We start from the raw sequence: 15,720 nt of genomic DNA, 5'->3' as shown, positions 1-15,720 counted from the left end.
AAGACTCAATGCTATTGTGGGCTACTGGACTCTTTTAGAATATTTTGCTGAGTTTACACACCTATAATATTCAATAATGGAACTTAAAAAAAATGGGGTATAACTATGAATGTCCATTTTGTATCTGTGTATTTAAAGTGGTTGGGACAGATATAAGAATGATTTTTTCTAATGATGTTTGTAAATAGGATCACAAGTCTGCATCTTGTACAGCAATTAACGACTAAGAAGAATATATGCAGTGTATTATTTGTTGAAACTGTACTTTCGATTTGATTTGAAACTGTCTCCTTGCTATATGTTTATCAATAAAACTTTGAAAAGAAAGAAAAAAAAAAAAAAGAAACAGAATGACAGAGTGACACCATGATCTGAAAATAGCTCCTTTGAATATGGTAAGCTGAAATAACTAGTAAAAATGGTAATAGAGAAAACAAAGGAAAAGAGCATTCATGTGCATTCCTTTTTGAGTTGAATTCATTAAAATATTGTTCACTGTTAAAATTTTAAGTTTCTTCGATTCCTGAGGGATTCTCACTGGTTGAAACATGATTAACAGTATACCTTTTTCTTATGGATGAAAGTAAATACTACTGCTATGTTTTAATGATTCTTTTACATTCACTTCACAGGATTTTCTATGTCTTAGAAACAGAAGTAGACAGGTATACTGGAACCTATCATACAGCAATTTTAGCTTAAGAAAGATGCAGGTTTTTTCCATTTGCACCTGATCATTCCAAGCGAAATCTGGGTAGACGGTGAGTGTCACTCGGAGGACAGTCCGTGTGATGGGTTGAATGGATGCTTCCATCATAACAGAAGGAATCTGATGAACACATTGTTTGACCTTCAGTCCAATATTTACGTGATGCAAAATGTGACCTGGAAGGAACATTATGAAGAAGAAATGTGTCCAGGTAGACAAAAAAAAAAAAAAAAAAAAAATCAGAATACTTCGACTTGCAAATGGCATTTCAGAGAAGGTGACTGTATTACTTGTTTTATTATTTGCTATGTAGAACAGCTGACATTCTTGACCTAGCATGTTTGAATATTTTGTAATAGTTAACCTGAATTAACAATTCATGGCTCTGAAATGCACTACCAAGCTTCTTTCAAGAACCTAGAGTTCGTAAAATTACCGAGACTGGATAGTGTTTAACTATTATATACAGATCTACTTGTTTCCACAGCAGTTTTGACAAAGTATAGAAATATTTAGTATTTTGTTATGTCATTAATTTTTTCAGGCTCCATTTCAGAGCTACATTATTTTAATAGGAAATGTCTGTATAATTTAGTTCAACTCACCCATCCTAACCCATTTCCAGAAAACAAAAAGATAAGACATAAAATGTGGTGATGCTAACACAAAATTAACTATACATATTTTCATAAATAATAAGATCTTGAAAAAGTAGACATGTATGGAAGTACCTACCAGGCATATCAATATCATAAAGCAAATGTAAATATAAATAAGTGTGATTAACTAGTTTTAGTAAAATTGAAACTAAAGTTTATCTTCATTATAAAAATATAATACATGTAACCCAATATGTACTTTATCTTTCCTCACAGCTAATTGATAAATTTCTATCTTGTATTTCATCTTAGAAGAAATAGTTTCTTCTGAAAGCACACAAATCACATCAGCCTCTCTTAACAACTTTGGGCTTTTTGCCAGCAGTAATCCTTCTCCTTAGTTGTTTTCAGTCTGTTTCCCTTTTTGTAATATCTACCCCATTCAGAACTGAAGTACTACCTTATACAGCTGTCTAATAAAATGTTAAAAGTTCATGGAAATAATGTAGGAAAAACCTTTCAATATCATATGAAACAAAAATAGAACACCATATACTATGTAATACTGATACTAAATGGGTTTAAAGATATATATTTGTATAACTAACACAATTTAGAAATCTATGAAAAATACAGAGCTTAATGTTCATATAAATTTATACTATATTAATGCTGATACACGTAACAAAAGTCTTTTAAATCAATTAAATATTTAGAAGTGAAATGAGAACAAACACCATTGAAAGTTATCATTTGTGGCTAAGATTCTGGGTAAATTACTTAATGACATGACTATAAATTATTTTAATTGCTAATTCTGTCAAATAACCCAATAAAACTTAGAGGACTTAGTGATTTTTGCTAAAGTTTAGACACTTTAAAGTTACGGTCAAAATTTATCTTGAGTAATAAGAAAATTTACAATATATTTATATTTAATAAAATACTTAATTTATACAGAAAAATACATATAAACTTTTTTGTTTCCTTCTTACCTATTTCATCTTTCCTCATGTCTTTTAGTTTATCCACAGTAAGGTTTTTCTCTTCTAATCTTGTTAGAATGTGTGGTGGTAACACTGAAAATTGTCTCAAAGGGCTAGCCCACCCCCAGAGCCTCTTGTCAATGACTTTGCTCAGATTCAGGAGCCTGTAGGTCATAGTTGGCCAACGTTTCCTTAGAGCAATCTCAAAAAGAGCACGGACAATTCTAGCTGCATTCTGAAGAACAAATGAGGCAGACTGGTGGTTAGAGTCAATGTGGTTTTAAATTTGTCAATAAATTTATTACTCTAACTCAGTCTCAAAAGAAGGGCAAGTCACCTGAATCTTTGAATTGTGGGACAACATCTTTTCTAATAGGAATGTAACTTTAGTATTCACTCAAAAGAGTAATCAGAACCTTTTTATGCATATATCATTTTCCAAAGTTCTTAAGAAACTCTATGCTTACACCAGCTAAACAGAAGTGGAGCATGAAAAGACAGAAGGTACCAGCAGGAGGCTGTTCATGCATTCAAAATACAAAAGGAGAAGGTGCTTCTAAGTATGTGAAACTATTAAATTTGTAAGGCTGTTCTGACCAAAAGTAAGGAAGACTTTGAGAATTAGAAAGGATGAGCAAGAGAAGGGTGACAGTAAGTATCCATGAGCACAGCTACTCATGTCAATACCTGCCCATAAAACAAGAAACATAACAAGTACTACACATATTATCTCATTTAATCTTTACAACAACTACATTTCATTGGTATTGATATTGTGATTTCACAGTGAAACTAAAGCTTGAGATATTAAATTTTTGACCATGGTAATAGAGATAGTTGGCATCAGAACATTTATTCAGTTCCACAGCTAAATGATTCTAACTTCATTTTAAGACACTGAACTCAATGGTCTGAAGACAGCTTCATTAATATATATATGTAGTTAAACTGAATGGATGTTTTAAAAATGTATCTCTATAGCTAATTTCCAATTTTCTTGCATCCTTTCTTTTATCATTAACCAAAGATTGTTATTGATGATGTTATTTTACCATTATGAATTTTAGAGACATCACTGAATACCTATAGATATTTATATTTGGAAGTAATATTAGTCTGACAATGTTACAGGACATGATAAATAGTAAAATTCCAAACAGTAGAGGCGATCTAGCATAAAATTACAAGGTAAAATGTGAGATAAGAATTAAAATCTTTGCTTTACATTTTATAGAAATTGTGTATTTTTCTTTTCCTGACAAATTTGAACTTTTATTTTTGATATCTTTAGAAGCTTAAAAACAAAAATAGTAGGTAGAAGTCCAAGGACAGTTCTTATGCTCATTAAGAACCACATATGTAAGTCTTATGAAGTCCCACCTCATACATAAAATGAGTATTTTCATTATTATAACTATCAGGCAGAATTTCCTGATATGGTTTGTTCTTGTAAAAACTGTTAAGGTAAATTTATCCAATTATATTTGAAAGTATGATATATTTTGTATTTTAGAAACTATAATTGTTCTCTAAAAGCTAAAAAAGTAGAAAGAGAAATCCCCTATAACCAGACACAAACAGGATATTTTAATTGGTAATGATAAAGTGGATGGGAATGATGACAGATTGAGAAAGAAAGACTGAAATACATAAACTTTTAGAGAGCCTAAACCCTGAAGATCTTAGTGGAGGTGAGGTAAGAATTTAACTTAGATACTAAGACAAATTCAGGACATACAAAAGGATGTGAAAGAGTTCTTATGGAATTAAGACAATGTTACAAGATATTTTAAACTTAAAGCAATAACTGAGTTATTATATCTAATATGTTCAAAGATGAAAAGTCTATAATAGCTGTCTAAGAAAAATCAGGAGGTTCTGAGATACGTTTTTAATCTAAATTAACTTTTTGGATACTGATCATGATGGAAACCTAGAAGATTCATATTGCAAGGCAATTCTCATGTCATCTCTACTATCATCTTGACAATCTCCAATCAAGTAGAAATGTTGCTATCCTATCCAGGATGATTAAAATGTATCTTTTATTTAAAGAATCAATTATTTCAATATAATCATTAGAAAGTGTAAAATACAATACTGAATTACTTCTTAGAAGAAAAAAAACTAAACAAAGGAAAGAAACAATGACTTCTGGCAATACATGTTTTCACAACATCCATATTCTCTTTATATAATTTGTGAAATTATCATTTGGTTTCTTGGTTGCACTGATTGAACTACTGCAGGCATAGAAACTGTTTAGCTATATCTCAATTCATGATTGTAACTATTTTATGTCCTCAGCTATTTCTAAGCATTGCCAAGTATTCCTGGACATTAACAACAATTTAATTAACTCAAACACACTTTTCTTATATTAATGCTTTGAAAAAAGGTACAAATACAATGCAACAGCAGAATAGTTACATATTTTAAATAAGATTAATTTTAATTTCTCCATTTAGTGGAGGCATTTACTCCATAAAAAAACAAAATGCTTGAAATATACGTTTAAGAGATGTGTACTTCAAATTGAAGCCTTTAATTTGAAAGATAAATATAATAAAACATGCTATGACATTTATATCTATGACATATAAGATATAAAAACATAAATATACTAACATTTCATACCATAGCATTTTTAAAAATTTAGAAACTAAATGATGTGTAGTTTTGGGGAATAATTTCTTTCAATCTTTGATTTTTAAGTATCAACAATATAGATTACTTAAAAAAAACCAGAAACCTAGCATATTGATGTATACCATGAGGTATATTAAATTTTATTTAAAGAAAAATTTGTCACAGGGCAAACCAGCCACGAAATTTCACTGCAGTCCTGATTTATGAGCACAGACTATATAGAAATTAAAAGAACCAGTTTCTAAAATAAAATGGTAGTTTGATTCATTGTACATTCACAGTATAACACAGATTAATTCCTAAAGATAGGCACAGAGAAGAAAAATGGGAAAGGTGGAAGACTCTTACCTGTGCAACATAGGCAGAATCTGATATAAGGGAGAAACTGTCCATCTCTCCTCGGCTGATGTAAGTTTGAAGTAAGATGTTTATTTTCCCATAACTATTTTCTACACCTCCAGGAGCTGACAGTTCACAGAAATTGTTTAATAAGGCATCTAATTCTTCTATTTCCTCTTCTCTGACCTAGAAGTTTTAATAGTAATACCTAGGCTGTTTTATTAAAAATTTTTATGCTGATATATCTTGTTCTCTGAGTAAAGATAACAATACACAATTTATTAACCATTGGTAACCTGTTATTATCTTGCTTTGAAAATATGACTTTTTTCCTCTTTAAAATAAAAAAAGTTCATTTATATTGCAAGGCAAGACAAGTATATTGCAAGTACAGTGCATGTTTTAAAAACTTTCCATTTAGTACAACACACTTTATTTTCACACCTAAAATAATTTTTCCACAGCTAGTTATAACATACAATATGAAATGATCTTAAGTTTAATAGAATTACATTTTATTACTCATGACTAACATTAAAGTTGCCATTGACATATAAAATTTTGATATGCCATAAAAATTAAGCCATCTAACCTCACCATCCTTCAACTGATGAGATTTCATTTTTATTTGACCAGAATACAACCTCTGCCCAACTGGATTAGGGCAAACTTGATTATCTTCAAATGTGTTCATTACTATTATATATTTTTATATGGTATAATATATTCAGAGCTTAAAGTTGTAAAATACTGCTTCAAAGTTTAAAGTTTTCACTATTATTAAAATTAAATTACAATATAGGGCCAGATACAGTCATACCTAAGTCAGAATCACACATGCACTTTTTATTATCTTCAGTGAAATTTATATTAAAATAAAGCAAAATGTATATAATGTATTCTTCCATAGTTTCACTACAGTAAACTTATTTGAATTACTTAATTCGTACTATGAAGAATGTTAGCTATAATAAAATACAATAATTTAAGATGCTAGGTATTACTAATCAATGGAAGATCACTGTTTATGTATGAGAAATAACAATTATAAGCTTTTATAAATCAATAAATGTATCTGTGCTTTGATTCAAAGTTCAAGTCATCTTACCTTGATTTGATCAAATTCTTCAGCTTTGGAGACTATAGCAAAAATGTCTCCTTCTGTTTTGTGAGCATCAAAGAGTTCATTAAAAGTCTATCAAAGCAAGGGTTATATTTGATTAGAACTTAAAGTTTACAAAGATATTTCCACATATAAACATTACTATAAATCACACAGTCTTAAAGAACACTGAGTCCTAGACAATACAGAGATATGGCTGTGTCCTAGTATTCCAAGTCTTTGCTTTATAATAGTACCAAATTTATGAAAGACTGAAAAACAACCCTACAATATAATTAGCTGAGGAAGACTTAGAAGCAAAAACTCAACAACGTGTTAATGAAATCTATTTTAGATGCCTAAAAAATGACCTCCATACCATTCTTTTCTTTGTCTCAGGATGAGTGTATAGAAATAAATTACATTCACTTAACTGTAAGCTGATCGACTATCACATAAAATTCAGAGAAAAAGAAATGAGAAAATATGTAATTGGAAGATTCTCACAATATTAACAGTGAAAGCTCACCAAAAGTCAGGAAACTAGGATGAGGGGGAAATATCAGTCAAAACTAGGTAGACTAAGACAAAAGTAAAGCAAGGCTAGAGTTTTTGAAAAAGAACTTTACACTTAAGATATAATTTGGTGTTTATACACTAGCAAGCAGACAAGATTAAAACGTTGTATAATGGAGAGGTGAGTGAATGTGAGCAGGTGACAGAGAAGTGAAAGGCTAAGAGTTGGGCTGGGGAACCAGCACATCTCACCTGTGAGGGAGTATCTGTTAAAGGGCATTGTCTTTAATGTTACAGAGACACACAGTTCATTTTGGAAAGTGGAAGATCAAATAACCGTATGAAAATGTTACGTATAAGCAAATGTTAAGAGTACATAAATGGGCCAGAGAAATACCTTAGCAGCATAATCACCTGTCTGGCAAGCACCAGTACAAACAAACCGCAACAAAAGAGTACAAAACCTAGGTTTCATATAAACTAAGATTTTCATATTTCTAATGCAATCTCATTCAATGAGTTCTATTTTTGCATTCTAAAATAAAGTATAAAAGTAAAAATGAGTATAAGAAAAATTCAAAATATGTTACTATAAATAGATTAAATGAGAAAAATTCACCTTAACCTATCTTTTTCACTTCAAATTTAAGCCTTTGCCTTACAAAGAAAGTTAAATATTCTGTTAAATTTTCCTATACATTGACATATGTACACACACAAGAAGGCATGTATGTACTTTCTAAAATGAAAATAATAAAGTGACACCTTCACAAAGGACTGTACTAAAATAAAGAAGCCACAATGCAATTGTGTGGTCAAAATTAGCTTTGAAAATTCTGTAAATTGCCCATAGAGTATAGGAAAGTAGACCCAGAAATTTTATTAGATTTTTTTTTTTAGTCCACATTTCTTAATAATAATATAGTTAATTTTCTACTTTTTATTCAAGAACAATATTAAGTCATAGCTTTGCACTTAGGTATTCACCTCATTAGACTCAGAAATATGCTCCAACCATTTCAGGTATACTACTAGGGATGTATGTATGTATGTATTTTTAGGGATGTATTTATTAAGCAAGATGGCATGTGGACCTTTGCTACTTAAGGTCTTATTTTTATCTTACTTAATTGCAGGTATAGTGCCAAATTCATACACCTTAAACGTATTTTGATCTATTGGTTGCTTTTGTGTTTTGCATTATTAGTACGTATACTTTGAAGTCTAAAGAGAATCTGCATCTAAAAACAAATACACAGTTGCATTTGTTCCTCCATAATACCTCGATGGTGTTGTATTTAATATAGAAGTGGCTGGCCGTTCTACCCAAATCAGTTGAGGAAAAATATCCAGTTCTCTCTTCAAAACGAATCATCCGGGCTTTGTCAAGTTTCCTTCCAACTTCAATGACTAACTGTTCTCGATGTTTTCTTAGTGTTGGGTCAATCTTCAGAAAAGAAATACAAACACTTGAATTCTATAGACAGTTATCACTTGGAAACATAAAGCCATTTTTACAAATTTAAAACTTCTTAACATTTTATTTAACCATTTTTGTAGTTAATTTTTAATTAGTATATAAAAAGGTAAAAGTAATGGGGTAATGTGACAATACACGTATTAACATCATATTATGTTGAATCCATGTCTCTTCAAATATTTACTTCATATTTATGGTAAAAAAATTTATATCCTTTCTTGTAGCTCTTTAAAAAAATTTATAGTTCATTACTTGTACCTATAATCACACTATTGTGGAACAGTACAACAGAACTACTGGCTCCTAATTGTAATTTAGCACTCAGTAATCCACTTTGTTTTATCTCTCCTTCTCCTTTACTCTTTCCAGCTTTTAGTAAAATAAACTGCTATCAACTTTTATTTTTCTGTATTTTTTTTAGGGAAGGGTCTACAGGGTGTTCAGGGTCTTACTACTAGGTTGGACTGGTAGTGATTCTCCTGTTTACAGCCTCCCAAGTGCTGGGATCACAACGTGTGCCACCATGCCTAGTCTCAATTGCTGTCTGAGGGCGGCGCCCTGGTGGTGAGGCCTGCATGGCAGGCTTGGGGATTGAACCCCTGGCCCCTATCCCTGCTTGCAGGTGCTTTAATCTGCTGAGCTATTTGGCCAGCCCTTGCTATCAACTTCTGAGATCAGTTCTTTCAGATTCCACATATGAGATGATGTGGTCCATGCACTTTTGTGCCTGCCTTACTGTACTATGAAAATAATCTCCAATTTCCACCCTTCCTTTTACAAATGATAAAATGCCATTCTTTCTGATGGTTGAACAGTATTTTATTATGAATATAATATTTTCTTTGTCCAGCAGGTGATATACATTACTTAGACTGCTTTTACTTGTTGGCTGTTGTAAACAGAGTTGCAATAATCCTGGAATACAATGACTCTTTTACACACTGATTTCAATTCCTTTAGATATATACCAAGTAGTGAGAATGACGGATAATACATTTTTTAAATTAAAATTTTAAAGTGTGTTTATAAAATTAAGAGACAACTAGAGAAGTTTTATTCTATAAAGAAAGCTTCAAAATTTAATTAAAATTATAAGCTATAGGGCCGGCCAGATAGCTCAGCGGACAAAAGCCTGCTCAGGCAAAGTGCAGCAGCCAGTGTTTGATCCCCTGCGTGCTGTGGCAGCCACACCTCCGGGATGCTCTGAGACAGAGATTGAGACTAGGCATGGTGGTGTGCATCTATAATCCCAGCACTTGGGAGGCTGAAAACAGGACTATCAGTACGAGTTCGATCTATGTAGTGAGACCCTCTACATTTAAAAAAAATCAGTTATATTCTCTTTTGATACAAATATTCTTGAATCTAAAGTTATTATATGGTCCTTAGGTTTTATAAAGACTGGGAATCAGATATAGGAAAAAACACTATCTTTTCCTTTCCACAATAAAATAAATACTAAGTGAAAATTATCAAGCCATATTCCGATTCTATTAGTTAGTTGGTGCAAAAATGGCAAGAATGGCAATGTCAGAAATTTTTGACCTGAGTACCCTACAGCTCAACATAACAGCATGGCTTTACTTCTTATATTTCGTTTTCATACTTTTCTGCTGGATGGTTAAGACCAAGGTAAAGCAGGACCTGTGCAACAAGAGTTGTAGCTTTTGGGTCTGATAAGGTCAGTGAAATCCCCTCAGGATTTATCCTGAGATCCTGTACCTCAGATTGTAGAACCTTTGTCAGTGTCACCCATGTGGATGAGTCACGGCCATTGCTTGGCCAATGTGCTCTCTGTGAAAGCCTGAGAGAATGTTTTCTCTCAATGTGTCTCCTTAGGCACACTCTATGTCATCGATCACTTTCCTCTTTGGCCCCATAATCAACTTGATCAGAAAATTTGGGACACTACTGAGTTACATGACGTTACAGTTACAAGTTCTCATATGTCCTGAGTCTAACAATTTCTGACATTGCCAGTCAAGCGGAAGACCCAATACTATTATGGGCTACTGGACTCTAAGAATATTTTGCTGAGTTTACACACCTATAACATTCAAATAACAGAACTTAACAAAAAAAGGGTATACAGATGAATGTCTATTTTGTATCTCTGTGTTCAAAGTAGTTAGGATAGATATATAAGAGAGATATATTAAGAGTTACATTCTCTTAATGAATACAGTGATTTGTTCTAATGGTGTTTGTAAATAGGATATCATGTCTGCATCTTGTATAGCAATTAACCACTAGGAAGAATGTATGCAATGTGTTAATTATTGAAACTGTTCTACCAATTTGATTTGAAAAAAAAAATGTTACAAGGTCTGAATAGAAAACCCACTACTTATGAATTATTGAACTATATTGGGATATTTCATTGAATTCATGCACCTACAGTATTTAAATGATAATGGGATACCCTTCTCTAACAAAAACTAAACAAAAAAGGGGGATACAAATGAATGACCATTTTGTATCTGTATACTTCAAATAGTCAGGATAGATATACAGCTCCATTCTCTTAATTCAATTAATAGAGAGGTTTGTTCTAATAGTGTCTGAGACAGGATATCAGGTCTTCATCTTGTACAATTTAAGACAATATGCAATCTATTAACTGTTGACAATGTACTAGTAATCGGTTGTGAAACTGTCTCATTGCTATTTGTTTCTCAATAAAAATATTTTTAAAAAACCAACAAAAAAAATGGCAAGAATGGTTTCCCTAAAGTTAAGACATGTAAAAATAAATATTCAACTATCCTTTTAAAGATATAGTTCTGTTCTAGCAGTTTTCATAATTGCTGATAGTAAATCCATTTTGACTATCATAAAAATAAATGCAAAGATAAAATGAATTTCTGTACAGTAAAACCATTTATTAGTTTTTTTAAGTGAAATTATGGTATTTAACACAAAATGTTAACAACGAACATTCTTGTTTCTATGGTGTACATGCACACATGCATATGTGTACACAGGCCAAGTTGTGAAGAGTACTCTGGGGTCATGAGAAATAAGGCAAAATCCAGTGCTTACTGGGAACTGGGGAGAATATCAAAACGCTTTACAAATCTAAAGAGTTTATACCATTATCATTTGTGTTTACTTAGTTGTTCATGGTAGCTAAAGACAATGTTAAAAATCAGAAGCATGGAGTCTGGCATGGTAGTGCACACCTATAATTCTAGCATGCTCGGAGGATGGTAAATTCAAGTGAGCCAGTTCAGCTTAGCAAGACCCTGTCTCAAAACAAAAAACAAACCAAACCAAATACCATCAATGCACTTCAGCATGAATTTTAATTTAAATTTAACGATTTTGACAACTGAATATGCATATGTTAATGATGAGATGTTTTCATTAGACCACAACTAGATTTTATCTGCAATTAGAAAGCATTTAGAGTATAAAGCAGAATTCAAAGAAAACACATGATCTTAGAGAATCTGTAAGCCACATGGACCACACAATTATAAAGTTCATAGGAAAACCTATCACATGTAATTAATTCTCAATCAATACATACACACTGAATCATGAAACTTATCCCCTGCCTCCACACTGTTACTGCAGTAACTCACTACCATCTTTTCATTTTAGAAGAAATATAGAAAAGATTTGATAAGAACAGAGCATATTCTGCAGCTTTTCATTAAAAATAGTCTATTGCTTTTTCAGGGCTTCTTTTTTCTTTTGCAGTACCAGGGACTGAACTCAAAAACCTGTGCTTGCCAGGAAAGTGCAGACCTTATTTATTTCAAAACTAAATTTATTGTAGTTTTAAAAAAATTAGTGAATAATATAATCAATGGAAATATATGAAAAATATATTGACAATAATATCACAGCAGGCAAAGTTAATTTTCATTAGTGTTTTCTAAAGCAGATCAAATCTCTTTATTTTTCTCATATGTCCTGTTTCAGATGAAGCAAGTCTAGCAAATATTTATCCTCATATCATGAAAGTATTACTGAACTCAAAAAAAGGTTGCAGTTTTTTTAAAACATAAATGAGTTTTTTACCTGATAAGCTTTGTGACTGATGCCATAGACTAATGGATTTGCTCTCATCCGTACATAAAGATAAGTGTAACTTATCCACTTCACTGCTTCTTCCACATTAGTGACTGTTCCCAAAGCAATCTGCAAATAAAAAAATATAACAGAAATTAAAGTAATGTATTTAGGTCAAGCATAAACATTACAGCAAAGACCATTCTGTCAGGCGCTATGTTTTTGCAATTAATCATTGTGCTGCATTTAAAAGATGGAAAGCACAAACTCCTCCAATAAATTAAAACTCAGTCCTGCTTCATTAAATTGGTAGTAGTAAATTAGAAATCTTCCAAAATTGAACTTACTCAATATTGTAGCATTTGATTAATTTTCCCTATATAGAGTTGAACTCAGCAAAGTATTAAGGGCATTTTTGGCAGTTGCTGTTTTTTTTTTCTTTTTTTTTTTAATTCACACTTGATTTTAGCTAAAAGGCTGAGAACCTTTTTTTTTTTTATTTGCTACCCATTTCATTTTACTTTAATTTTAAGTGATTATACTGTGAAATAAATTTAAAAATAAATGTACTGAGACAAAGTTGATTCTGGCTTTTAGATTTCAACTACTTTTGTCAACTGCTTTTTAAAAAAGTGACTGAGTTATCCACAATATATGTAAATACACACATCTTCTAAAATGTGAGTTATAAGGCTTTTCACTAGTACAGTAGCAGGAAGTAAAATTTAGTAGTGAGTTATGTAACAATTTCTAAGGCTTTACCAATAGGACAGTCAAACATTTTCTAGTTTTAGGTAAGTAGATCTACTTTGATGACATGACTAAAATTTAAGCCTTTACTATATTTGTTTTCCAGTTTAACTGACAGTCAAAATTGTGTTTATTCATATGATGGTCCCTTATAATCTTACATTACTTATGTTCCCTTTTAACCTGATATTATTTTTTGTATTTTTGAAACATAGTCTTGCTATGAAGTTCAAGCTGGTCTTGAACTCATATTGTAGCCCAGGCTGGTCTCCAACTTGCGATGACCTTCCTCTCTCAGCCTGACAAGTGCTGGGATTACAGGTGTGTGCCACCACACCTAGCTGATATTATTTTAAAATACTATATAACTTCTAAGTATAATTTTTTTAAAAAATGTATTTGGTTGTTACAGGGTCTCACTGTGCAGTTCAAACTCATAGTGATCCTCCTGTTTTCGGCCTCTCTGGCGCAGTGATTACAGGTGTGCGCCACCATGCCTAGACTCCATGGCCCACTCAGTGCACCTGGGGGCGGGGCTGGTGTAGCATGTGGTGATGGGGATGGAACCGTGGTCTTTTTGCTTGCCTAAGCCTGCCTAAGCAGGCACTTTAGTCTGCTGAGCTATTTCAGATAGGCCCCTAATTATAAAAATTTTTATAAAATTGTAGAAAAAGACAAAGTAAGCTTTGTATAATTTTAAAAACCAGACCTAGTAAAGTAACATTAATAATTACTCTTTGCTACTAATAAGATTAAAGATGGAAGTAGATAACTAACATTGAATCAAGTAATCCAAGTCTTCTAATCATTTGCCAAAAGTAAAGCGAGTCTCTAGGAAAATAAATGTAAATTTATGATTGTACATCTTATTTTGAGATTAATCCTTGAATGCCACCTAGTGACGAAAATAAAAACTTTCTAGTAATAATTTGCTGTCACCTAGAGGCTACTTAACACAGGGGTCTTTCAAAAAACACCTTTTTCCTGGTATCTCTTTGAAATTTGTTCATTTTTCTCTATAATCATATAGTGAATCATTAACAAGCCTGTACACTTTCTAAATCCATAGGCCAGGTAACAAAACAGCTAATGGTCCCCGGCTTCAAGAAACTCCCTCATTATGAAGGGGGTACATATGTAATTGTGATTGCCATATCAACCCAACATTCACAGTGTCTAACCGACCAATATAGCACCTCCTCAAGAGGGTTTTAAAGAAAATATATGACACGTGAAATACAAAAATGGCACTAGCGTATAGTGTAATAGAGATTTATGTTCCATTAGGAAGATAAATCTATTCCAACTTGGTAATACAGAAACGAGACTCAAGTATATATGATTTCATATCTAATGTATTTTACACTTCAGTCTTTATAGCTATCTTTTCACTTATATGTGCTTTCACAAACTGAAATCATACAAGCAAGCAAATATAATTATGAGCACGTACAACAGACAAATGTATATGTATATGTATATGTATATAAATTACATACTTAAGTATGTATATACATAAAATGTTACTTTTGTTCATTCAACTAAAATTTCAAAGCTGGCAGGAATAAATGGGGCTGAATAGCAAGAAATTATCAGAAAAAGTAACATGATCATTCACTACACACAAACTTGGCAAGAGGAATTTATGACATTTCTACAACAAATAGGATGTGACAGGTAAGATGAACAGAATAACAACTTTCTCGGACAGAAGACCAGAGACAGAATTGGCAATGATGGTCAGATGCTAGAAGCTTTACATCTAAGAACAAGTATTTGTATAACAAATAGCTTATGGGAACTCGGTGAAAAAGAATGTATGTTAGGATATAAAAAAATTAATGTAGTCATACAGAATGGACCAAAGGAGAATGAAACAGAGTACAGAACCACCTGCACTTGATCAATAGATTTTAATAAGCCTCAAATGTCTCACTATCCTCTCATTACAAAACTGAGATGCTTTATATAGGAAAGGGATTTATAATATTTCAGTATTAGGATTATGGAGTCGGCCCACTGGGATCATTGAGCAATGTGCTTTATAAAATACTGCATTAAAATTATGATTAATATAATTTCTCCCCACTTTTAAATTAATGATAAAATTTTTATTCATAAAGTCAAAAGAATTAATACAAGTAATATTCCTAACTTAACATTACTGCTGTTATACAGTGTTGTAAAGATTTTGGGAGTCTTCTGACTTAAAACTCTGTAACCCTAAGAACACAGTACAAGTTCACAGAATAAACTAATTTCACAGTTGACTTCTATCAATTACTATATTTAATTTCACATTCAACTGTAATTTCAGGGAGTCTGTTTCATTAATAGGAAAACTTACTTTAATAGGGAGCTATGCCAGGAGACCAAGAGATGAAGAAGTTTAGCAATGGGTGTACTTCACTACATTAGCAAAAAAGTTTAAGATGTATGTTTCATTATTTAAATGCCCTTTATATCACTAAATTAAATTAGGCTTATAGTTATTTGACGTTTCTCAGAATTATATATCTAATTAAGTACTTTATGCATATGATATGAACTTATGGGTCATCATTTATTTT

At 31.8% G+C, this 15,720-nt stretch overlaps 1 protein-coding gene across 1 annotated transcript in view; it reads right to left on the bottom strand.

Moving 5' to 3' along the window:
- The window catches only part of Ascc3 (activating signal cointegrator 1 complex subunit 3), a 382,010-nt gene that overhangs the window by 145,175 nt on the left and 221,115 nt on the right, over positions 1 to 15,720 (bottom strand). The window contains exons 17-22 of the mRNA XM_004648215.3: positions 12,410 to 12,529; positions 8,183 to 8,347; positions 6,391 to 6,477; positions 5,292 to 5,468; positions 2,304 to 2,529; positions 731 to 885 (exon numbers count right to left, since the gene is read on the bottom strand). Coding sequence (XP_004648272.1) covers positions 731 to 885; positions 2,304 to 2,529; positions 5,292 to 5,468; positions 6,391 to 6,477; positions 8,183 to 8,347; positions 12,410 to 12,529 — 930 coding nt within the window. The remainder of the gene's footprint in view (positions 1 to 730; positions 886 to 2,303; positions 2,530 to 5,291; positions 5,469 to 6,390; positions 6,478 to 8,182; positions 8,348 to 12,409; positions 12,530 to 15,720) is intronic.

Source organism: Octodon degus, unplaced genomic scaffold, assembly GCF_000260255.1.
Source record: "Octodon degus isolate 3935 unplaced genomic scaffold, OctDeg1.0 scaffold00362, whole genome shotgun sequence".
Lineage (NCBI taxonomy): Eukaryota > Metazoa > Chordata > Mammalia > Rodentia > Octodontidae > Octodon > Octodon degus.
This window is presented reverse-complemented; position numbering and strand designations above follow the sequence as displayed.